General features: G+C 40.9%; 1 protein-coding gene across 2 annotated transcripts in view; it reads left to right on the forward strand.

Annotated features, from left to right (window-relative positions):
- Positions 1–8,605: 8,605 nt before the first annotated feature.
- Positions 8,606–26,617, forward strand: part of TRIP11 (thyroid hormone receptor interactor 11) — a 65,159-nt gene continuing 47,147 nt past the window's right edge. The window contains exons 1-5 of one of the 2 annotated variants that reach the window (XM_034993049.1): positions 8,606–9,154; positions 13,998–14,059; positions 20,438–20,548; positions 23,422–23,700; positions 25,314–25,382. In XM_034993049.1, the coding sequence (XP_034848940.1) occupies positions 9,016–9,154; positions 13,998–14,059; positions 20,438–20,548; positions 23,422–23,700; positions 25,314–25,382 (660 nt within the window). In that variant the 5' untranslated portion in view covers positions 8,606–9,015. The remainder of the gene's footprint in view (positions 9,155–13,997; positions 14,060–20,437; positions 20,549–23,421; positions 23,701–25,313; positions 25,383–26,617) is intronic. The other variant, XM_034993050.1, reaches the window with a different exon arrangement.

Consider the following 26,617-nt stretch of genomic DNA (forward strand, 5'->3'; position numbering starts at 1 on the left):
TTTCTGTTTTTATTTGTATTGACGGTTAATTGCTCGCCTTGCTACGCGAAGGGTGGTGGGAAGACCAGCAGCCTCTGCACCACCTGAGAGCTTTTCAGAAATGCAGAGCTTCAGGCCACACCTACTGGCTCAGGACCTGCATTTTTGACAAGACCCCCAGGGAATTCACATGCAGATTCAAGTTTGAGAGGCGTTGCTTTATGGGCTGGAGTGATGAATAAAAGGGCGGGGGCATTGATAACTCCATTCCAGCTCACGGCTGCCCAAGGACCCATTATTACTGGAACCTCTCCTCTTTTTTCTAAGAGACACGAAGTCCAAATTTTTACTTGAAATTTGATTTTTAAATAGTTGCTCCATTTTTTTTTTAAGCCTGAGGGCTTAAAAAAAAGCACATTGGTAACAATTTTTTTTTTTTTTTAAGATTTATTTGACAGAGACACAGGGAGAGAGGGAACACAAGCAGGGGGAGTGGGAGAGGGAGAAGCAGGCTTCCCGCAGAGCAGGGAGCCCGATGCGGGGCTTGATCCCAGGACCCCGGGATCACGACCTGAGCCGAAGGCAGACGTGTAACCACTGAGCCACCCAGGCGCCCCACGTTGGTAACAATTTTGATGAGTGCTGTTTTTTCCTCACCCAACTCTGGACACCAGAATCCAACTGTAGTAATTGGAATCCACCCACTTGGACTGATCGAGGATTCTAGAGTCCTCAAATCATAATGACGGTTGTATATCCATTTTATCCTTAATTACGGTTGGGCACAAATACTGAAATACAAAATTTTCAAATTGATTACATGAATCTTTTTAGCAAAACCTCATAGCTTAATGCTTAAAAGGACCATTTCATTGAATTTGGATGCCACCAAATGGCTCTGATCTCAACACCTACTTGTGGGCCCCGTGAAATATAAGTTGATTCGAAGGCCCGTTTTATGTTAGCTAAAAACTTTATCTTTTATAAAAGGGAATTTGAGGGTTCTCTTTATCCTGAAGATTTGCATGTTTGAGGACCCTTTAACCATTTGTATCTGTGTCACCAAATGCTCAGAAATTCATTTTTTAAGTAATTTGGGTCAGGCTGACCTGTTCTCTTAACATTTCCCCTTTACACACTGTAGTCCTAGCAGGCCTCCTTGCGGGTATTTCCCACCCCCAGGTACTCCCTCACATTCTCCTCAACCCCTTCCCTTCTCTCTTTTGGTATCCCAGCCCCAGAAGTTTGTTGGCCATCCCCTGCTGGGAGGACTCTTTCAACTGGACTACCACCCTTCACTGTGCCCTGTTCCCCCCCACCATTGTTCCTGTTCTTTCTGTGTTGGGAATCCACCGCCACCCTCTGTCTTCACTCATTCAACAAAACATTTGAGCGCTCCCCATGTGCCAGGAATGGTTCTGGGTCCTTGGAAACAGTCATGAATAAGATACTGTGCTCTCACGCTGCTTGCATTCTGGTTGGCTGTTACGCAGAGGAGACCTTTAAGGAACATAACTTCATAACACGTAAAGAACTGTGCTTGTTCTGTGAGATATGAAGACAAACAGGGTGACGTAATGGAGTGTGATTGAAAGGGAGAGCCGTTTTGTTCTGGATTCAAGAGAGGCCTCTGCAGAGGTGACCTTCACACAGACACCTGAAAAATCATGAGGCAGCCGTGCAGAGGTGAGGGGCATGATACCTGCCTGAGGAGGAAACAGCAAGCGCAGCAGCTCTGAGATGAGGGGTGGCTGCTTGTCTCAGGGGAACAGAGAGAAGGCTGAAAGAGGCTACCAGGTAGTGAAGAAATACAGAATTAGGATGTAGACAATTTATGTAAGCTTTTATAAATACAGCTAAGTTTGTATTGTATTTTTTTGCTATTATACCAAGACATCTGCTTCCATTTTCTAAAATATTCCCCACTTCTTTCTAGAATATTCCCACAACTTAAAAAAAATTTTTTTTAAGGCTTTATTTATTTGAGAGAGCGTGCCTGCCTGCATGAGCGTGAGCAGAGGGAGGGGCAGAGGAAGAGGGAGAGAATGAATCTCAAGCAGACACCCAGCTGAGCATGGAGCCCAACTCGGGGCTCACTCCCCCCGACCCTGAGATAATGACCTGAGCCGAAATCAAGAGTCAGACACTTAACTGACTGAACCACCCAGGCGCCCCCGAAAAAATAATCTTTTAAAAGGTTAGTAACTACATCTAACAAAGAGCATGCCAGTGCTCACCTTAAGCAATCCAAAGAACTGCCTGTATTTTTAGCATTAAAGACACTGCTTAACATTCCTCAGATCAGGATTTCAGGCAAGGCTCCCACTCCCCAATTGTGCATTTTGTTTTTCTTCCTCTTACATCTATGCAATTGTTTTCATCACTATCAGACGATTATAGTTCCGTTTTGAAATCTTAGCATATTTTGGTTGTTAATCCACATCATCAACTGTAGGGATTAATATCCAGATATCTCCCAGTTATACTCCTTCTGTCTCTCTCTGCCCCTTTTCGTCCAGGACACCATCATATTATAGAAGCATGAGCAACAATATCATAGCTCTTCACTTAGACATCAGCCTTTAGATTTGGTTGTCCTAGAAAAACTTAATATATGACTTTATAAGCTCTAAGTTTTTTCTCTCTCATCTTAAGGAAATCAGAGCTGATTGGGAAACACACAAAGATTTTTTTTTTTTAATAATCTGCTTTCTGGGGGCGCCTAGGTGGCTCAGTGGGTTAAGTGTCTGCCTTTGGCTCAGGTCATGATCTCAGGGTCCTGGGATCAAGCCCCGTGTCAGGCTCCCTGCTCAGCGGAAAGCCTGATTCTCCCTCTCCTCCCCAGAAAGTGCTCTCTATCAATATCTCTGTGTCTCTCTCAAATAAATAAATTAAAAAAAAAAAACTTTAAAAGAATCTGCTTTCTGTAAAGCAAATTCTTGCTTTACATACATGGGTGGCTTCATTGCTAAGATTAATTCATGGTTCAAGAAAGCTGCTGCGGAGCCCATGATTACATCTGCATCCCAGCAGTCAGAAAACAAAAAGAGGATGGAAGAAGGCCATGTGCCCGCCCTTTTTTTTTTTTTAAGTAATATCTATAGCCTAAAGTGGGGCTCGAATTCACGACCCTGAAATCAAACGTCACATGCTCTACTGAATGAGCCAGCCAGGTGCCCCCATGTGCCTTTTCTTTAAGGTTACCTCCTTGACGTTGCATATGCCATTTCCACTTATATTTACATGGGCCAGAACTGAATCACATGGCCACTCCCAGCTATAAAATGGTTTTATTTTTATTTTTTTAAAAGATTTTATTTATTTGACAGAGAGAAAGCGAGAGCAGGAACACAAGCAGGGGGAGTGGGAGAGGGAGAAGCAGGCTTCCCGCGGAGCAGGGAGCCCGATGTGGGACTCGATCCCAAGACCCCGGGATCATGACCTGAGCTGAAGGCAGATGCTTAACGACTGAGCTACCCAGGCGCCCTGTAAAATGGTTTTTATTCTGGGTGGTCATGAGTCTTAGCTTGGGCATCCTAGAGGCAGACCCCAAGATGAGGATTCCTGTGAAAATGATTTTTTAAAATGTGTTTTCAGGGGTACCTGGGTGGCTCGGTCAGTTAAGCGTCTGACTTCATTTCAGGTCATGATCTCAGGGTCCTGGGATTGAGCCCCCCATTGAACCCCACATCAAGACCCACATTGGGCTCTCCGCTCAGCAGAGAGTCTGCTTCTCCCACTCCCTCTGCCCCTACCCCTACTCATGCACTCTTTCTCTCAAATAACTAAAATCTTAAAAAAATAAAAAGTATTTCCAGGAAGTAAGGGAAGGGGCATGGTGGGGTAAGAAAGTGGAATAAGGAAAGGAAGGCAAGCAAGGGTGTAACAATAAGCAAAGCCTCAATCCTGCAGACAGGTCTGGCCGGACACAGTATATTCACATCTTGGAGCTGTTACAACGTGGGCAGGGGAGCTGCATCATTTTAAATACTACTAAACAAGGTGGTTTCAGCATTTCTGGGCACACACGCAGTGTGGGCTCTGGGAGCCTGAAGGCAGTCCTCTGCCAGAGAGGAACACCTGTTGAGAGTGAAAGCATCCCAAGAACAGGTGTGCACAAAAGTGGTAAAGGGATGAAGGCATCAGGAGGGGGCCCTGGCATTTTCTGCTCTACCACGCATCCAGGCAAAAAGTTAGGGTTTTTGCACGAAGGGGGGAACAGACTCTGGGGAATGATTAGCCACTGCTAAGCAAGGCAACAGCAGAAGCGAGATGTAGCATTTTGGGCAAAGATGGAAAGTCTGTACGGGAGTGAGCAGAGCTGAGGAAGCTGAATACCGTGTTGAAGAGAAGTACACCCAATAGCAAACAGGAAACGAAAGCAACAACTATCTTGGAAGGTGGAGGTGAGATGTGGACTGAAATCAAGAGGACTGATTAAAAGTCTCCGAAAACAGCAGATTCCCCAGAGAGGAGGCATTCATCAAATAAAAAACAAACAAGTCAAAACACCCTTTTAAGTAATTTGCAGAACTAAAAGACATGGTTTTTGAAAGCGTTGGCTGAATGCCCAGCATAATGAATGAAACTATGAACAACCCATCGCAAAACACATCATTATTAACATGTTTCAGAGCATCAGGGGCACCTCGGTGGCTCATTCGGTTAAGCATCTGCCTTCGGCTCAGGTCATGATCCCAGGGTCCTGGGATCGAGCCCCACATCAGGCTCCCTGCTCAGCGGAGAGCCTGCTTCTCCCTCTGCCTGCCGCTCCCCCCGCTTGTGCTTTCTCCCTCTCTCTGATAAATAAATAGATAGATAAATAAATAAATAAATAAAATCTTTAAAACAAAATGGGGGCGCCTGGGTGGCTCAATCGTTAAGCTCCTGCCTTCAGCCCAGGTCATGGTCCCAGGGTCCTGGGATCGAGCCCCGCATCGGGCTCCCTGCTCTGCGGGAAGCCTGCTTCTCCCTCCCACTCCCCCTGCTTGTGTTCCTGCTCTCGCTCTTTCTCTGTCAAATAAATAAATAAAATCTTTTAAAAAATAAAGCAAAATGGGTTTTTTTTTGCTTTACACTTGCATAAATAAACCCATTTAGATAGTCTTCTCACAGGAAAGGAACTGTTTTTTCTAGAGAAGTATTGATGATCCCACCACTTGAGAAACGGAAACCAGGTTCCAGCCAATAATATTTTTGTTTGCTTTCTTTTTGTTTCTAGCTATTGAGGTTTCAAAAATCCTAGGTTCAGGGGGCGCCTGGGTGGCTCAGTCATTTAAGTGTCCAACTCTTGGTTTCAGCCTGGGCTATGATTTCAGGGTCGTGAGACAGCCCCACATTGGGCTCTGTGATAGGCATGGAGCCTGTTTAAGATTCTCTCTGCCTCTGAGCCCCCTGCCCCCACCCCTGCCATAGTGCGCTGGCTCTCTCTTAAAAAAAAAAAAAAAAATCCTAGGTTCAGAATTTCAGCTAGGCAGCCTAGATCGCATTACCTGGAGCCACTCAGATTCATGGGCTCTTTCTGATGTGAAATGTTTGATTGTGCAGGGCTGGTTTTGCTACTCATTATGTGATAATGAACATCCATGTTAGCTACAGGGATATTTGGCAGGAAAAGGAGAAGTTATCTTCAGCCCAAACTTCATCAAACTTGGATGTCTTTTAACTTTTATTATGAAAAATTTCAAATATATGCAAAAGTAAAAGACTAGTATAATGGACCTCTATGTACCCAGCTTCAACAATGATCAATTCCTGGCAATTCCTGTTTCATCTACTCTGCTCTCATTACTTTGAAGCATATCCCAAACATCATGTTATTTATCAGAATCATTCTTTAAGTCTCTTGGGCCATAGTTCATCCCAGAGGGAAAAAAAATACCCCATAAGGAACTTTCAGGACATAGCTTTTTATGTTACTTAAAAAATGATGTAAAGGGGCGCCTGGGTGGCTCAGTCGGTTGGGCGACTGCCTTCGGCTCAGGTCATGATCCTGGAGTCCCAGGATCGGGTCCCGCATCGGGCTCCCCGCTCAGCGGGGAGCCTGCTTCTCCCTCTGACCCTACCCCCTCTCATGCTCTCTGTCTCTCATTCTCTCTCAAATAAATAAATAAAATCTTTTTAAAAAAAAATGATGTGGGGCACCTGGGTGGCTCAGTCGTTAAGTGTCTGCCTTCAGCTCAGGTCATGATCCCAGGGTCCTGGGATCGAGCCCCGCGTCGGGCTCCCTGCTCAGTGGGGAGCCTGCTTCTCCCTCTCCCACTCCCCCTGCTTGTGTTCCCTCTCTCGCTGTGTCTCTCTCTGTCAAATAAATAAATAAAACCTTTAAAAAAATCTTTAAAAAAAAAATGATGTAAAGGCATGTAATTGTGTTTGTTTTCTTCATTAATTGCAGTATCTTTATGGCATGACATGAATTTATAGGATGGCTCTCAAGAGAATTTACAGCTGTAGGCAATAAAAGCTTGATTTACACTAGCTAAACTTTTCACTACGGTCCAGAAACCCAGTTAGGTCCCGTTTATGTGACTCCTCTGTTCAAAGCAGTTTTCCCCTCTGCTAATAGTGCCCCATCCTACTCAGTAAAAGCCAGAGCCCTTACAATATGGCCTACCAGGCCCTATGTGCTCTGTGCCCTCCCACTCTTTTTGTCCCCATCACTTAATCACCCTTCCTCACCCCACTCTGCTCCAGCCATCCCAGCCTTTTTGCTAATCCTCTAACCTGCTAAGGACCCTCCTGCTTCAGGACCTTTGCAGCAGCTGTTTCTTTCTCCCTGTACTGCTCTTTTCCATATATATCCACATATCTCACTTTTTTTTCCCCCTAAGCAAGCTCTAGACCCAATGTGGAGCTTAAACTCACAACCCTGAGATCAAGAGTCACATGCTCTACCGACTGAGCCAGCCAGGTGCCCTGACATATCTCATTCTCTTAATTCCTTCAAGTATCTGTTCAAGTATCACCTTATCAGTGAAGCCTTCCCTGACTACCTTCTATAACATTACAAGTGCCCTCTCTCCTATCTTTTCCATATGATCCTGACCCTGTGTTTTTTTCCTCCAAGCAGTCATCACTACTTGTCTATATTTATTACATTTTATTTATCATCTGTCCCTTCCCAGTAGAATGCAAGCTCCATGAGACCAGGGACTACATGTTTCTTTTTCTCCTGCTGTACTCCCAGTGCCCAGAATAATGGTAGACACATCAACTTGCAGGTCATCTGTATGCCACATTTTTGAAACTTTACAAACACTTAAATAGAACTCACCAGGTACCAGGCACTGTTCCAAGCACTTAAAAATATTACCCTATTTAATCCTCCTTACGACCCCACCCAGTAGACACTATTATTATCATTTTCCATTTTACAAAAAAGAAACTGATGCACAGAGAGGTTAAGTAACCCACCCAAGGTCATACAGCTAATAAGTAACAGCTCCAGGCAGTCAGGCCCTGGAGTCTGCACATCTAACCCTTGGGCACTGATGTCTTACAAATAAAACATTTAATAAACACTTCCAGAATGGGATGCAATTTTCTTTTAAAAGCATTCAGGTTTCAGGGAGAGCTGCTATTGCCTGGGGCCATCAGATTCTAAATAGTGGAGGCATTCCCAATGTTCCAGTCACAAATAGTGTAATCTGCAGTGATTCCTCTTGTAAACAAAATCAAAGAGAAAGATGCCAGTATATTTAGTGCTATGCTTTAAAAGGACTGCAGACCCATTCTTTTTAAAGCAAAAAACGTGATAGTCCTCTGGCCAGGTAATGCATCCCCATACTTGTAAGTCACGTGACCTCTCTTCCCCTCAAGCAAGGCAGGACACTCTGCTGTGTGCACCCACTCGTGTAACAGGACTGTGAGAGGGGTGGGCACTTGCACACTTAGTGCCACCAACACCATAGGAGAGCTTCTGTTAGAACAGCACTTCTTCGTAGTAAGTTGTCCTGCTGTCCTTTAATGAGTTTTTTTTTTTTTTAAAGGTGGTCTGTGTTTTACCGGCTTCATGAACAAAGCTCTTGGTATTTTAGAGAAGGCAGGGTTTCAACTATGAGCTGTAAAGCTACCAGGAAAAATGACTACTACAGAAAGTAACCAACGTGTGTCTCCTGCCTGGACACGAGTTTGCAGCCCATCCTCTCTGTGTATCCCGAGCTCCCATCGTTAGTGTTGGGCACAGAGCAGCCCGACAGGCTGTTGCAGAATCAGCACAGTAACTGTGATAAGTAAAACCGCTTGCTGCGCAGTGCAGCGACCCTGCCGAGTGCCCTCGCACCGCTGGCTGCGTGCAGTCAGAATTAAACACTCAGGTTTCACCGACACCGTGAGGGTTCTTGGGCTTCCCGGGCCACGCCGGCTTCCAGAGGCACCCACTGACGAAGGGCTCTGCCCGAAGGGCAGGTGCAGCGGGCGGGGACCGCCGCGTCACCCCTGGCTCTGGAGACCACTCCCTCAGAGGCCAAAGCCGGGGCGCTACGTGGAAGCTGACCTTGCCCCCTGCGCCGGAGGTATGCGGCCCCAGGCGCCCGCTCTCGGTCCTCCGCGATCCCATGCTCCCTTGCGCCAAGGACACGTCCGGCAGCTCCGCAGAGCCCTTCTGCGCCAGCGCGGCGCCTCTCTATGATCCGTTGCCGCGTTCAGAGTGGGTGTCATGGCGGCTGGCGTCGAGTTGGCAGGAGTTGCCCACGGAACTGGGGGAAGTCACTAAAGCAGAGGAAGAAGTGGCCCAACCTGGACGTTGGGAAGTCGTGGGAATGAGCAGAGGCCTCGCGGGGTTGACAGTGGCACTGGAGGCGGGCCCCTGGTAACGTCCCAGGTCAGGCCTCTGCGTTTCTAGGCAGAGTCCGGCGGTTAGTGGGAGCCCCCCGAAGCCGGCGTTGCCTAGGAACCCCTCATTGTGTTATCGAATCTTGAGTGTTTTGATTTGGATTGGTCCCGTGAAGGCGGCGGCTCGAGGACATTTGGCGGGATCGTCCGACGACGCTGGACGCTTTTCTCGGAGCGGACCAGATCGTTCTCTAAACCGCAGCGATGTCGTCCTGGCTTGGGGGCCTCGGCTCCGGCTTGGGCCAGTCTCTGGGTCAAGTCGGAGGCAGCCTGGCTTCCCTCACTGACCAGATTTCAAACTTTACAAAGGATATGTTGATGGAGGGCACGGAGGAAGTGGAAGGTAACAGCTGGAGCGATGGGAGGGAGGGCTTTTCTGGGGCCCTGGGAGCGCCCGATCGGTTCCCACTTGCATCCGTCGGGAGTGTCAGTCCTCCCTTTTTTCGTTATACTTCTTTTGCCTCTTAACAGATTTTCTCTGATGAAAGACACTGGGGTCCGGGGAAGGGTTCTGGTTCTTCTCCCATTGAATACTGTGGGTATGTCAGAGTGGAGGGAAACTGCTCCTACATGGAGTAGTTTATTTTTGTTTGGTTCTTCCACGCCCACCGCTTACTTTGCCTTTAGCTTGGGGGCGGATCTGATTTTGATCCTTTTCTTTTATACTGACACAATTAAAAAGTATCTGTGCATGACACATAGTTACTTTTTTCCTTCGAGTTTTGTAACAGTTGAAACAACTTATTAAAATATTTAGTGAATCTTAAGCCCTTTCTGACTTGAATATATTGTTAAACATGGCTATAAGTTTTTCCTATTTATGTTTTTGCTTATTCTGGTGACACAGCGTTCCAGCTGAAATGTATTTTTGTGCCTAATTGCCCATTCTTCGACAATAAAACAAGATACGCTACCAATCCTTAGCAACTTTCACTCATTTTTGAAGTCCTTGTTTTGTTTTACTTATGAATAGTGACCCAGAGTTACATAGTAATCGATAGTTACGTTAATATTTTGATTTCTTGACATTTCTTTCCGCAAGTAGTATTTAGATCTAAAGAGTTCTTTCTTTATTAATTAAAGAGTACTTTAATTTCTTTTTTTTTTTTTAAGGTTTTATTTATTTATTTGACAGAGAGAGACACAGCGAGAGAGGGAACACAAGCAGGGGGAGTGGGAGAGGGAGAAGCAGGCTTCCCGCCGAGCAGGAGCGCGATGCGGGGTTTGATTCCAGGACCCTGGGATCATGACCTGAGGCGAAAGCAGATGCTTAAAGACTGAGCCACCCAGGTGCCCCAAGAGTACTTTAATTTCAATGGAAGTCTGCCTCCACAGAGACGATGGGCTGGTCTTTTGGATGAGAGCACTTCCTTGGCTAATTTTATTTCTTATAAATTAATTAGCATTCTGGTTTAATTTTTTTATCCTGATATAATTGAAACTTCCAGTTTATTGGGTTGAAGTAGAGAAAGATAGTTTGAGAAAAAGAAAGTATATTTAGAATTTCTGTCTTTTTAGAAAGGAGAAGCATTGAAGAGCTGGTGAAATCCATTTTACCTTGGGTGGGAGTTGCATCAGGTGGGACAGGTTGAGGATGAGAGTGAAAGGGATTCTCTCTCCCTGTGTTCCATAAAGGATCGTGTGACCTTGAAATTTAGAACAGACAAGAGCTGGATGACATGGGAAATGACTAGTCTCTCCTTGTAGCCTAGGTAGGGGAAAACAGTTGGCTATTCCTAGAAAATATGCATCCCCCCCCGCCACCTGACTGTCCTATAGGCTTAAGGTGGAATGCATTTGTTCTTCCTGTCAAATGTACTTCTGTATTCTCATTCTTAATGGTTTCATCATCTGCCCAATCTACTGAACTAGAAATCTTTGTCACCTTTGTTTTGCCTCTTCCATTTCCTGTTTCCAGTTGGTCACCAAATCTTATTCATTCTATACCAGAATTGTTTCTTATATTCGTCCTTTCCTTTTTTACCCCTTTCCTTTAGTTCAGACCCCCCTCCTTCTCTCTCCCATGCACTTTCTCCTTCCCATCCTGTCACCCATTTCTCCATACTCCATTTCCATTTTCTTTTTCTGTGTGCTGCCAGTTTTCTAAAACATAGGTGCTTTAAAATCTTTTAGCTCTGTTCCTTACAGGATAAAATCCAAACCTCTTAGTTTTGGGAGACCAGAAACCTATCTGAGGTCAACCTCCCTTTTCTAGTCTTACCTCTTATTAACTCCTCTTCTCTCCAAATTGCCATACATATGCATGTTCACACACATAAGCGCTTATACCCAGAGCTTTTGCCACATGGAACTTTGTGAAGTACCTACACAACTCCAAGCCTCTGCATGGAAAGGCCTTCCTTTTCTACTTCCTCCTCTACCCTTCTTTGCTTGGAAAACAGTTTTTTCCTATTTGACTTTGCTCGCGTGCCAGGTACTTGGTGAAACCATTCTCAGTCCATGGCAGGCTGAGTTGATTGCATGTGATCTTGTGGATCTCTCTTTGAGAGCACTTACCATGTTGAGTTATAATTTACCTCTTTTCTTGATGCCCAGGGTAGGGACTATATATATATTTTTATCCTTATATTACCAGTGTTTGGCACCTTCCTTGGTACATAGTAGATGCTCAGTAAAAAAAAATTGCTCAGTATTAAAAATCTGCAAAGTTGCTTAATGCTCTTATTATTTCCCTTTCTGTTAAAATAGGACTTGCTTAACACCTAATCAATCTATAAAATCTATAAAATCAATAGATTTTATAAATCATTGAAAGGGTCAGAGTACAGTTCATTTATTCATTTAACAGGTATTTATGGAGTGTCTACCCTGTGCCAGCAGTGAACAAGATAACAGTTTCAAAATAGCACTGTTGGTACAGCTTGAAGTACATATTTGTACATACCAGAAAGTTGCTCTTGTACAAAAACTGTACTGATTTATTCAGGGTTAGGAACTTGGGCTTTTCAGTTAGACATGGGTTGAAATTCCACTTCCATGCATTATAGATTGTGGGTCTTTGGCAAATTTTTAAATACTTAACCTCTATAAAGCAGAGTTTCCTTATCTGTTAAATAGATGTAATCATACCTATCATGGGGTTGGGAGAATTAAATGAAATCATGAGTGTAAAATGCCCAGCAGATGGCAAGCATTAATAAAGAGTAGCTGTTGTTTTGTTTTCCCTCAGCGAGGAAGAATTTTTTGGTCTGCATAGTATCGCCCCTTTATTCTTAAAAAGACCAGGTTTTTTGGTTTTTTTGTGTGTGTTTTTTTGGAAGGAGGTAAGAGAGGAGGGCTGCATAAACCTATTTTATCCCTCTTTGAAACAATTTCTGCTTCTAGCAATGACCCTCCTAAACAGACTAGATTATAATTTGTTCTGAGTAGCAGTTAGACAGTCCTGTCAGAGTTCAAGCAAGATGTATAAACAACCACAGAAGCACCTGCACCTGGTGATTTTCAAAACAAGAAAAGTGGGTTTGTCACTCTATTGGATGTCACTTGTATTTTCTTTTGATTTAAACTATAAATCAGAGAAGTTCTTTTTTTTCCCTCAGAGAAGTTATTTCTATGGTATTAAAGTATTGTGACTAATGAAAAATACTAGCACCTAGAAAAAAAATCTTAACTGATGATGATGTTCTGGTAGCATCAATAGTGCCATTTTGACAGAGCTGACCTCTGACTCTCTTTTTTGTTCTTGGGTTTTTTTTTAAAGATTTTTTTTTATTTATTTATTTGAGACAGAGAGAATGAGCGACAGAGAGCATGAGAGGGAGAAGCAGACTCCCCGCCGTGGAGGGAGCCCGATGTGGGACTCGATCCCGGGACTCCGGGATCATGACCTGAGCCGAAGGCAGTCGCTTAACCGACTGAGCCACCCAGGCGCCCCTTTAAAATTATTTTTAAAGATTTTATTCATTATTTGACAGAGACATAGCGAGAGAGGGAACACAAGCAGGGGGAGTGGGAGAAGGAGGAGCAGGCTTCCCGCGGAGCAGGGAGCCCGATGCAGGGCTCGATCTGAGGACCCTGGGATCATGACCTGAGCTGAAGGCAGACGCCCAATGACTGAGCCACCCAGGCGCCCCACAAAAATTAATATTATTTTTTTTAAGTAAACTCTGCACCCGATGTGGGGCTTGAACTCACGACCCCGAGATCAAGAGTCACACGCTCCACTGGCTGAGCCAGCCAGGTGCCCTGTCTCTGACTCTCCTTTTATTTTTATTTTTATTATTTTTTTTTTTTAAAGATTTTATTTATTTGACAGAGGGAGGCACAGCGAGAGAGGGAACACAGCAGGGGAAGTGGGAGAGGGAGAAGCAGGCTTCCCGCAGAGCAGGGAGCCCGACATGGGGCTTGGCATGGGGCTCGATCCCAGGACCCTGGGATCATGACCTGAGCCGAAGGAGGCAGATGCTTAACGACTGAGCTACCCAGGCACCCTCTGACTCTTTTTAAATGAAAATGTACAAGAGCAGACTGAGCTCATTCCCATTTTAAATAATGCCCATGTTACTTGACATAAGTGGTTTTTTTAGTGCATTTTTATTCTTTCTTTAGGGGTTATTATTATTTGATAGATTGGGAGCAGAAGTTAGAAGTAGGGCCTAAACCCCAGTTGTATAAGTTTCGTCTAAAATTAAACTAAGCCCACAGAGAGAGATTTAATTTGTAAAACTCAATTTTCCATAATAAAATTTTAATGAACACTTCCAGGGGGGAAATGTAGATGTCCTACCTAGGTACAAAAGATAGGCAAAAATAGGGGCGCCCGGGTGGCTCAGTTGGTGAAGCAACTGCCTTTGGCTCAGGTCATGATCCTGGAGTCCCGGGATCGAGTCCCGCATCGGGCTCCCTGCTCAGCAGGGAGTCTGCTTCTCCCTCTGACCCTCTTTCCTCTCATGCTCTCTGTCTCTCATTCTCTCTCTCACAAAATAAATAAATAAAATCTTTAAAAAAAAAAAAAAGATAGGCAAAAAGAATGACTTACATGATGATAAAGCACATATGTGGCAATAGGAAATTGTGATAAAAATCAAGTGGTATACGTCTTCTGAGTTTATTCTCAGATCAGCATACCATTCTGTTGAAAGCTCAGTGAAATATATGTACTTTAAAATGCCTGTTTATTCACATGGTGTTGATCATATATTCAGTATATGCTGTTTCTTTCATAGCAGAATTACCTAATTCTAGAAGAAAGGAAATTGAAGCCATTCATACAATCTTAAGATCAGAGGTAAGGAAAATTAAAGACTATTATTGAACTTAAGATTTTTTTTTTCTTTTTTGAAGGCATGACAGTAACTTATACTGTTTTTCAGTTCTCTCTTTTTACTGCACTGCTTGCCAGTTTTATTTCTTCCCCTTTATCCCAGTTCTTTTTCAGTGTTATCATCATCTTTTAGATGAAGAATATATTTACATATTATTCCACTTTGCTGTTTAATATTCCCATCATCTTTTACATGCTGCAAGTTGGAAAATGGCCTAGTGTAGAAATACTAGTGGCAACAATTTATCAAGGAATTACCGTGTTCTGACAGTGTGCTCAATTGCAGTAGTACATTTATTGACGTATAATATGAAGAATGCAATTCTATTTAGTCTAGACCTTTTTAATCTGCTAACATGAAAAAAAAGTGATATTTGTACACAAAGAAGAGTATAGGTATAACTAATTTTACCATTTTTTTTTCCCATTGTTAGTGCCTCGTGGTGACTACCTCTGGACATTGTACTTAATGGGGATGAGGAAAACTTGGGAAGGGTTCAAAGGAAAGCTGTAAAGAAAATGAAATGATTTAAAATGGGATCTACTGTAAAATACTAATGACACTCAACAATTTAGCCTGTGGATAAGAATAATGAGGGAACACTTAATATTTCATTAAAATATATTTTTAGGGGACTGTGGTAAGCATGTTTTCCTCTTTGCTAAGCCCATAAACAGAGAAAATTGAATTTAAAATACCAGAAAATATTTACTGACAAGCATTATTGAACTCTGGCCCAGATTACTAAGGTGGATGTAGAGGGACCTCTCAAGAGGAATTGTCATGGTATTCTGTCTCAATTCTCGATGGCAGTTTGGTGATACTTGAGGTGTTAGGTATAATTACCTAATAAGTAGATGCTTCGGTGACAGATGAACTTAATACTTCTTTCTTTGTACGGCTGAGAGAGAAAATTTTTCTCTGCCTAAGAAATCCTTGAGAAAGCACTCATTAATTAGTACAGGCCCATCCAGAAGAATTAAATGGCAGAGATGTATGTAGTGGCATTAATTTAGGTAAATTCGCCAGTGTTTTATTTGGGGGAAAAAAGTAAATAGGGTGAACCTGCTTAGTGAATGTCTGCTCTCTATTGAGCTTGAGAGGGGAGAGAGAACTCTTCTGTCCCCCTGTTGACCTCACTTCAAATCTCTCATGGGGGGTTAATGCAAGCATGATTCTAGTGTTTAGAAATATTTTTGGTATAATGCATCCCCAAATGAAAAAAAGCCACCTTCCTCATTTGATGCTTATTCACAGTAGCTTGAGCTACTCACATGCTAGAAGAAAAGAGACTGTTGGATTTCCCAAGGGCTTTGTTTTCTAAGGTGACTGATTCTTGCTGTGTGTCAGCACAAAAACACTTCATACCCTCACCCCATACATGACTATGTAATAAGGGAATAAGGTGAAGCTATGATTAAGCCATCAGGAAACTAAAAAATATAAAATTCTATTTAGAAAGTCTTAGATTTTGTTTGTTTATTTTAGGGAAAGAGAGAGTGTGAGTGGAGGAGGGGCAGAGGGAGAGGGAGAGAGAATCTCAAACAGGCTCTGAGCTGTGGGGCTCGATCCCTCAACCCTGAGATCATGACCTGAGCCAAAACGAAGAGTTGGATGCTTAACCAACTGAGCCACCCAGGCAGCCCTATTTAGAAAGTTTTAGTATAGACAGAGGGCATTGTGTTTTCCAGAGGAAATCAGGTTTGCTTACAGACATTAATATTTGAAGCTGACTGAATTAGTTAGGTTTCTTCAATTTAACCCTCTATACCAAGAAAAAGTCTCATCACATTTACCATCTGGATCCAATGAACTCCTAAATTTTTTTTAAGATTTTATTTATTTGACAGAGACACACACAGTGAGAGAGGGAACACAGGCAGGGGGAGTGGGAGAGAGAAGCAGGCTGCCCGCGGAGCAGGGAGCCCAGTGCGGGGCTCGATCCCAGGACCCTGGGATCATGACCTGAGCCGAAGGAGACACTTAACGACTGAGCCACCCAGGTGACCCCAATTTTTTTTATATTAAATCATTTTGTAAGTAATTTACAGAAGTAGGAATAAAGTGATAGTGAAAAACTTTATTAGAAATTTTAATAGGGGGCGCCTGGGTGGCACAGTTGGTTGGGCGACTGCCTTTGGCTCAGGTCATGATCCTGGAGTCCCTGGATCGAGTCCCGCATCGGGCTCCCTGCTCGGCGGGGAGTCTGCTCCTCCCTCTGACCCTCCCCCCTCTCATGTGCTCTCTCTCATTCTCTCTCTCTCTCAAATAAATAAAATCTTTAAAAAAAAATTTTTTAATAGGAACTTATTTATGGCGGGGCGCCAGGGTGACTCAATTGGTTGAATAGCTGCCTTAGGCTCAGGTCATGATCCTGGAGTCCCGGGATCAAGCCCCACATCGGGCTCCCTGATCAGTGGGGAGTCTGCTTCTCCCTCTGCTCCTCACCCTGCTCTTGTCCTCTCTCATTCTCTCTCTCAAAAAAAATAAATAAAAAATCTTTTTAAAAAAGGACTTATTTATGGCAAGTCCATATTTTTATTCCATATATTTCTGGTTTTGAAAACATATATACTCGGATGCCTGGGTGGCTCAGTTGGTTAAGTGACTGCCTTCAGCTCAGGTCATGATTCCAGGGTCCTGGGATCAAGTCCCACATCGGGCTCCCGGCTCAGCGGGGAGCCTGCTTCTCCCTCTGACCCTCTCCCCTCTCATGCTGTTTCTCTCCTGCTCACTCTCTAATAAATAAATAAATAATCTTAAAAAAAAAAAAAAGGAAAACATATATACTCAAAATAGACAGTGTTCTTTGCATTTAATTGCTTTTTAATAACTCTTATGCATGAACTGAAATGCATGTTATTTTGTAAGTACTGATTCCAGATTTCAGTTACATCTCTAATAGGTTTCAGCTGATCATGACTTTGGTTTTTCTCATGTCATTAAAACCAGTATTTTTTAAAACTTTGATGGCTTATGATTTTGTTGAAGAGATGATGACTGTCATCTTTGCTCCATAATTACAAAGCCAATTTATAAATATCAATTAGATTTATAAATACCAATTAGACATATAAATACCAGTTAGAATGATCAGTCCACTGAATTTTTTTCACTTTATGTTATCTTTTTCTTCCCAGTCACCTTTGTATACACACCTCGCTACAGCATTTGTCCACATATGAACTATATCAAGTAAATGTTGGTGTTCAAATATCATATATAGTAAAAGAATACCGTCACATAGCCATTTAGCAAAGTGGGATGGCTCAGGGCCTTGTCACAAAATATTGTGAGGTAAAATCTTTTCCTGTTGAATGACTAACTTGATGAGAACACCACATTTCTTTTTTGTTCTTAGAAATATATTGTTCACTCATTAATTTTGGAGTTTGAGAAAATTCCTCTAGGGTATTTTTACTTGAAGATTTGGCTGGGATTTTTGCCTCTACAACCTGCTCACCACAACCATCAGACTCTGGAATGCTGTTTTCTGTCTCTTCACATTTGTCTTCTAAGTTGTCTTAATAACTGAAATGTTTCCTCTGTCAGTTTTCTTTTCTTTGTGGAAACAAAAGTTCTGAATTTTCATGTGTTCACTGAAAGCAAAAAACAATAAAACCAAAAAGACGCTACTGAGGTGGGTGTCTCTAGCTTTTTCCTTTTTAAAAGGTGGTATAGTACTTCGGGCACTGCAGTCAGAAAACTGGTTATTTCACTATTGCGTCATTCTTCTGAGTGATTCTGTCAGGCTTCTGTTTTCTTATTATATAAGACTTTTTTTTAACCTACTTGAGAATAATTGGTGAATAATGATAAAATAATTTTTAGGATGATAAAATATCAAAATGTTTCAAAGACAGAAAAACAAGGTCATTATAACCTCGTGAATATTCTTAGATTTATAAAGGGCTCAATGACCCTTTATGGTAATTGCAAGATAGAATGAGTTTTATTTTATTTTATTATTTATTTTGAAGATTTTATTTTGAAGTAATCTCTGATCCCAGTGTGGGGCTTGAACCCACAACCTCGAGATCGAGTTGCACGCTCCACCAACTGAGCTGGCCAGGTGCTCCGAGTTTTATTTTATTTAAAAAATCAGTAATTTTTCTTTGTTTGTTAGAAGACGTCTAAGAAAGAATGAAAGTCTTAAGTATCTGTCCTTACAGATAGTTAGGACTGCTCAAAAAAGAAACTCAAAAAGTAAAGTTGGTTCCAGTAGACCTTGCTGGTATAACAAGGGTTGAGCATGATGGAATAATATAAGGATATGAGAATCTCATGAATTTCATGGGCAGAAATCATAACCAGATTTTAGAAAGGGGATGCAAGCAAAACTTCAGACCACCAGGGTTTGTCTCTCTCATTTTTACTTCTCTGTTCTTTACGTGTGTTTATTCATTTTCCTTTCACATCAGACAAGCCATCCTGGTTCCATATTCCATATAATAGAAAATATGGCCACTCACAAGTAATGTCATAGATCAGCCACATGAAGAGAATCTGTCCTTCATGTACTTTGTTAACTGTGACTCTGGCATGGCTAGGGAGGTGAGGGCAGACAAGCAATTAGTTATTGGCCAAATTGGAAGTTTTCAAGTTCTAGTTATTAACCAGAGTTCAACAAATAGCCTTAGTTATTTTTATTTGAAAAAGCCTAGAGTGGGCTTTTATGACTGGGTTTTGACTTCACTATATCGTGTTGCTTCAGTTATGTTTGGTGTTTTTCATGTTAAAAGCTCACAGAAAGTTATGCAGAAGCCACCAGAAGAATAGAAGGTAATTAGTTGCATGGGCCTGGTCTTATTTCTATTTCTTCAAGATAACCAAAATCTGTATTAGATTTCTGGAGGCAGACTCCCAAACTAGGGTTTATGTTTATTCCTTTGATTTTTCTCTGTGTATTTATATAATCTCTCTGGATCATAACTTTCACATCTGTTGATGTAAGAAATTCCTAGACTCTAAAAAAACGGGTGATATTCTCAAAGTGAAAAAGTCTTTACCTTCTAGCAGGAACTTTTTCCCCCACCACATCTGTCACCTTTCTCTCAGTTTTCATTGTTAAATTGTGTTTGTAGATATATTAGTGGAATTCTTAGCCTTACTAAGTTATCTGTGATAATTTGTAAATTCTTTTGCAAAAAGCTTTAGTGCCCATTTATTTTGCTCCATAATATCCTTATTCATTGAAACTCAAGGAATGATAATAGGTTAAGGTAATTTAATATTTGAGTACATAGAATTTACGTAAATTTTTAAAAGATTTATTTATTTGAGAGAGCACGTGCGTACTAGCATGAGTGGGGGGAGGGGTAGAGGGAGAGAATCTTTCAAGCAGACTCCCCGCTGAGCAGGGAACCCAACACAGGGCTTGATCCCATGACCCATGAGATCATGACCTGAGCTGAAACCAAGTCGGACGATTAACTGACTGAGCCACCAGGTGTCCCAAAATTTTAAGTAATTTTTAAAATGTATTTTCCAAAATCTTAAACAAAAGACTGTGATATCTAGATTCATTGAATTAGAATATTTTGTGTATTTCTAACTAGTTTTTGAACTGATCTCTAGTATGGTTTTCAAATTGGATTTTTCAGAGGTGCCTCAGGAGCCTAGCAGATAGGTAGTATGGAAGGTATGATAGGTAATATGAAGCTTTGGCCTCCTACCGGTACTTCAGCGAGAAGTCTTTTTTAAAAAGATTGCTTTTAAAAAGTTATGTTTGGGAAGAAAACACAAGTTGAAATGTGTAATCTAGTTTATTCATTAACCAGACATATACTGCCTATTATATGCTAGACCCTGGATATGCAGAGATGGGGGAAACATTGATCATTGGCTTTTTTTTTAGCAGAAAATCAAACTGGACACAATACACTTTTTTTTTACTTTGGTTCAGAATTTTGCATAATCTCTATAAACATGCTTATTGCTCTTGTAGCTTTTTTTATTTTTATTTTTATTTTTTTTAAGATTTTTATTTATTTGACAGAGAGAGAGAGACAGTGAGAGAGGGAACACAAGCAGGGGGAGTGGGAGAGGGAGAAGCAGGCTTCCCGTGGAGCAGGGAGCCCGACACGGGGCTCGATCCCAGAACCCTGGGATCATGACCCAACCCAAAGGCAGACGCTTAATGACTGAGCCACCCAGGCACCTCACTGTTGTAGCTTTAATTAAAGCTATATTTCAAAGGCCAGAATTCTGTCTGAGAACTTTTATATTTTATATCTTTTTCTGTATAAAGTGATATGTTTTTCATGATGCCATGCACATAACTTACTAACATGTTTTACTTTTAGTCTTTTTGTTGAAAATACTTTTTTCTTTGTTTCTAGAATGAGAGACTCAAAAAACTTTGTACTGATTTAGAAGAGAAGCATGAAGCGTCAGAGCTTCAAATAAAGCAGCAATCTACAAGTTATCGAAATCAACTACAACAGAAGGAGGTAAAAGTTATTACAGTTACTTCATATTTATTTCCTAGGAATGTTTTTAGGAAGGTTTTTAAGAGTTATAAATCAAGCTATATACAGATCCATAAAAATACTGAAAGGGTGATGAAGTTAGTAATTCCCAACTCAGTTTGATACCACTGTTTTAACAAGAACTCTAAGCTTTTCTGTTAAATTTATTTTGTAAGCTAACCTTTACTTCCTACTTCCAAAAGCGGAAAACTCTTCCAATAAAGTATCTTCAGGCATCTGTTGCTTATAATTTCTGATTTTATGACACCTAATCTTTCCTCTATTTACTTAAAATGGTGACTCAGTGTGATCATTGCTAATGACATTTCATTTTTAAAAATGATTTTGACTACCAGTGTTCATATATCTTGAATTGGCATTTATTTGACTTCCATGGAAAAACAGAATATTAAGTATATTAAGTTGACTTACATTGTTCTATAAATATTTTTTCCCTTTAGTGTTAGAAGTGTTTATTTTGGAATTGGCTTATCTTTTCTTTGCCATGCTGGTAATAGATATTATATAATTTAAACAACGCTATAATGAATCCTTAAAATATAGACTATGTCTCCATGTTTCATTTTGTTGTTAAATTATCTTCAGGGTGTAGTACATAAATGGAATGCAGTAAATACTCTTAGGAATTGAGCTGTTCCTTGTTTTATTATCCAGATCATTTGGGTTTTCTTTAGTTTGTTGATTAAGTATTCATTTCTACCATAAATTCATAATTGAGTTGGTTTTTTGTTTGTTTAAAAGATTTATTTATTTTTATCACTTCTTGGCATTTTGGCTAAGATCAAGTGTAAAGATTTATTTATTTTAGAGAGAGAGAGCATGTGTGAGAGTGGGGGAGGGAAGGGTAGCCAGAGAGGAAGAGACAGAATCTCAAGCAGACTCCGCACTGAGCATGGAGCCTGACGCCATGCTCGAACTCACGACCCTGAAATCATGACCTGAACCGAAACCAGGAGTTGGATGCTCAACTGACTTGAGACACCCAGGCATCCCCATATATGAGTTTTTAAAATTTACATGCACTGATTTTTAGTTCTTTCAGTAACATACTAAGTTGAAAAATAAAAGCAAGCCACGTTAAAGATAAATATAAACAAGAGCTTAAATTTCCAATCTGTTGGGAATTGATTTCATAAAATACAATAAAAATAAATTACTACAAAAATAAGATGAATATAAGAAAAGAAAATTACAAGTTCAAGTTAAAGGTAAAAGCCCACTGGTAGTAAACATTTATACCTTCAGTCCATAGACCACTTTGATCAGCACTGACTTATAAATATTACAATAGTGCAGTAGTTCCCACCCAGGGATTTACAGCTGAATCACCCATGATACTTTAAAAAAATATACACATTTATGTCCTCCAGGAGATTCTGATTTTGGTGTACTGGGAAGGGGCCCTGGTATTGGTATTTTTCAGAAACTCTATAGGTGATTCTCATGCTTACATCCTAATTGAAAACACTGCTGTGGAAAATCTGGCATTTTATTTTCTACTTAACTATTGATATTAGGGGGCAAATAAAGCATTTTAGTTTAGAAATGCCTCTTTGTTATTAGCTTGCATTTTTTTAACTCGATAACTTGATATAAATACCAGTTTTATAATGAGAACTTTCTTTGTATTAAAGCTACACTTGAAAATAATTTTGGATTTCAGTATTTTGTACTAGAATGAAAGATAATATATGAGTATACTTAAGTTCTGCTGTTTTTTGCCCTCATTATGATGTTCATATTCCCCAGAGATGCAATTTAACTCATGTCAGTTATGGGCAAATGAATGAAATGTGTGCTCTCTCATAAATTTTTTTTTTTTAGAGAAGGGGTTTGGTACGAGAAACCTGTTTGTTATGACACTTGACATAATTGTGTTTGGTTTTTGTTTAATTGCTTGGCTTTACATGTGTAGAAATATTGTTACTTGTTGGCTAATTCCCAGTATCATATTCTCCTTTGTGGCAGCATGTCTTTTGGGGTAGGTATTTTACAGAAAGCTTATCTCAATTCTCCCTAGCTTACTCACTTTTATATTTTGAGTAATCTCTCACTGAGAATGGATATGGCATTGTGGTAAGTCCGTATGTTCATAATTTCTTTTGGACAGTGAGTTAGTATTGCCCCCCCTTAGTCAAAACTCCACTAAGGGTCTCAGAATTTTTATACCGTTCTTTCCCTGAGTAAAGTCAAATTTTCACTGGCTCCTTTTTCCAAGGCTAAAGCCAAGGCCTCTTTCATTATATGATTTCTTTCTAAGACTCAAGGGCTAATAATAACCACAGGCTCACTGTTATCTAAGAATGGATTAATAAAGCATTCTTCCAGCTATTGTACAGACCACTACAAAGTTACTCCTGATTCTGGTGCATTTTAAGCCTAAATTCCGCCAGAATCAGTAACATAAGACTATTCCAGCAGATGCTCCAAAGAAACTTTCTAATACACAGACTACTGCAGCTTTCATTTTCCCATCACTTATGCTTTGATAATACAAATAGAACCCTTGGAAATTGTCTGCACTACCTGATACATGAAGATAGTTAAGCCCATGTTTAACTGAGAATTTCGTTGCTCTAGTTGACATGAGTGAGATATTCTGATCTTTGTACTATTTGAAACATTATCTCTGCTTTAACTGGTAGTCATGTTTCATTTTTAAATAAAAATGTACTGGTTGGGGTGTTATAGAAGACTTGGATTCAGCTGAAAGAGTTACCATCATTGGATAATCTTAAACAAAGTATTATAACTTTTAACATTATGAGTCTATAAAGACGTCAGTATGGTTATTTTAAAGTACCTTCTCTAAAATACAGATTATAAATGTGTAGGTAGAGATCAGCCATCTTAAAGCAAGACAGATCGCACTGCAGGATCAGCTGCTGAAGCTGCAGTCAGCTGCTCAGTCCACACATTCAGGAGCTGGTGGCGTACCGGCAGCCCCTGCATCCTCTCCCTTCAGCTATCGGGTCAGTCACCATGCTTCAGCTTTCCACGACGATGACATGGACTTTGGTGACATAATTTCATCACAACAAGAAATAAACAGGTTGTCAAATGAAGTTTCAAGACTTGAATCTGAAGTTGGTCATTGGAGGCATATTGCTCAGGTAGGTAAAATTATCATGAATCTTTGAAAACTATTAGTGAGGAAAAATAGTGGTTCTATATGTGGAACTTTTGGTATCAGAAAGAACCCTGGACTAGGAAATTGAACACCTGTGTTCTAATTCTGCCAGTGATTTTTCTGAGTGATTTTGGTCAGGTCATTTTTCTTTCTCAGCCTCTGTTTCCCCCTCTATAGAATATTTGGAAGAAATTTTCAAAAAAATTGAGAGCTGGGCGCCTGGGTGGCTCAGTCGGTTAAGCATCTGCCTTTGGCTCAGGTCATGATCCCAGGGTCCTGGGATCGAGTCCTGCATCGGGCTCCTTGCTCAGCGGGGAGTCTGCTTCTTCCTCTCCCTCTGCTTGTCACTCCCCCTGCTTATACTCTCTCTCTGCCAAATAAAGAAATAAAATCTTAAAAATATGTATATATATTGAGAGCAACAGAACCGTGTTTTAAAATAAAAAGTTACAAGTCCAGGACTTAAAAGAGATAAAAATGGAGTTGCTGTGGATGAGCTAGCATCTTTTCCCCTGGAGTCCCTGGGGCTTCTTAAATGGCAACTCCAGGGCTCCAAGACCCCAGATTTGAAACTACTTGCGTAGATGTTCTCTGAGGTTCCTCTTATCAGTTATGTGTAAAATGTATCTGATCATTGGTATAAAATATGTTAAACTTTTGTGTTGTTTTTTGTACATTAGAAATTAAATCCTTGCTATTTGAGGCATAAACTTTCTTTCAAGGGACACTTTTCACTTTATACATCAGATTCTATATACTATTGATGTCAGTCAACATGAGACCCAAAGGAAACTGGAACATTGTACATTTGGATTTCATTTCATCAGTGTGGAGAAAAAGTATATAAGTAAAGAAATTATTTTCTTTTTTGAGTGCGATCTAGTTACATAAAGGAAAAACCCTACCAATTAAAATTACCTTTTTACTTCCCAAGTTGCTAGACATTCCCAGTATCCAAAATAAATCTTAGAACGATCAGTTTGTCCACCTTATCTCTAAAAGTGTAGTAGTTTTTAAAGTACTATAAAATTGTAGATTCTCTGTCCTACCATTAGAAATTAGGATTTCATAGCCTATTTTAGAGCCTTGGAAATTGCATTCAAACAAGTAAATTCCTCAGGTGATTCTGATACACATTTTAGGAAACACTGCCTAGGATGAGCCATAATCAAGAGTCAGATGCTTAACTGACAGCCGGGACGCCCTTTGAAAATTATCTTTTATTTGTTGTGTATTACTCACAATTGGACTGGGTTCTTTAAAAGGTGCTTGGCATTCTTTAATCCGAATTTGTCTGGGAAATGCCCCCGCCAAAAAAAAAAAATATAGATATATATATTTAAAAGATTTTATTTATTTGAGAGAGAGAGAAAATGAGCAGGGAGAGGGAGAGGCAGACTCCCCACTGAGCAGGGAGCCTGATGCAGGGCTCGATCCCAGGACCCCAGGATCATGACCTGAGCTGAAGGCAGATGCTCAACCGACTGAGCCACCTAGGTGCCCCTGAAAAATATTTTTTAATAAAATTAGTTTGTGACTTTCTCTTTTACAAGAAAGCCAATACAATTATTTTCTAATTCTGTTTTTCTGATCTAGACTTCTAAAGCACAAGGATCAAATAACTCTGATCAAAGTGAAATCTGCAAACTGCAAAGTATCATTAAGGTAAGGAGCTTGTTGGAACAATGACTATTTTTTCTTTTTCTTTTTTTAAGATTTTATTTATTTATTTGACAGAGAGACACAGCGGAAGAGGGAACACAAGCGGGGGAGTGGGAGAAGGAGAAGCAGGCTTCCCGCGGAGCAGGGAGCCTGATGTGGGGCTCAATCCCAGGACCCTGGGATCATGACCTGAGCTGAAGGCAGATGCTTAATGACTGAGCCACCCAGGCGTCCCATGACTATTTTTTCTTAAGATTTTATTGTTTATTTATTTGAGAGCAAGAGAGAGAAGGAGCAGGGGGAGGGGCCAGGGGAGAGGGAGAAGTAGACACCCCATTGAGCAGGGAGACCAATGTGTGGCTCGATCCCAGGACCCTGGGATCATGACCTGAGCTGAAGGCAGACACTTAACTAACTGAGCCACCCAGGCACCCTGGAACAATGGCATTATACACCTAAAATTTGCGTATTAAAAGTAAAAGTACAAGTCTGGGGCGCCTTGGTGGCTCCTTCGGTTAAGCATCTGCCTTCTGCTCAGGTCATGATCCCAGTCCTGGGATCCAGCCCTGCATGGGGCTCAGAGTCTGCTTCTTCCTCTGCTTATGTGCTCTCTCTGTCTCTCTCTAATAAATGAATAAAAATCTTAAAAAAAAAAAAAGTGTGAGTCTAATAGAAGTCTGTTATAAAACTAATTATATAGATTATGATTGTTTCTTTTTACCATTTTGTATTTTCATCCTTTATGACAGCAAGGTATATAAAATGTCTCTTTCCAAAATCACTTGGTTTTGAACATTTGTTTTTTGAAGTAGTTTATATTTCATTAGTTTCTACTTGCTATTGCATCTTGTAAAGTTGTCTTTTTTTTTTTTTTTTTTTAAGGATTTTGTATTAGAGAGTGAGTGGGAGGGAGAGGGAGAGAGAATCCGGAGCAGACTCCGCACTGAGCACAGAGCCCAACGTGTGGCTTGATCCCATGATCTTGAGATCATGACCTGAGCTGAAATCAAGAGTCGGACGATTAACCACTGAGGCTCACCAAAATGGTCTTTATTAAAACATTTCCAAGGTTGCTAAAGTTTCAGGGTTTAGGGTTAAAGGATATTGACGAAATGTTAATACTGTTCATTGTAAATAATTATTTTCCCTTAATGGTGGAATTTTGCTACTTTTTGTCAGTTATTATTTCAAGAAAAGTCTTAGTTACATAATTGTATCATAAGGCAATGAATTGTTTT

Source organism: Mirounga leonina, unplaced genomic scaffold (assembly GCF_011800145.1).
Source record: "Mirounga leonina isolate KUSES-001 unplaced genomic scaffold, KU_Mleo_1.0 Mir_82, whole genome shotgun sequence".
NCBI classification, from domain to species: Eukaryota; Metazoa; Chordata; class Mammalia; order Carnivora; family Phocidae; genus Mirounga; species Mirounga leonina.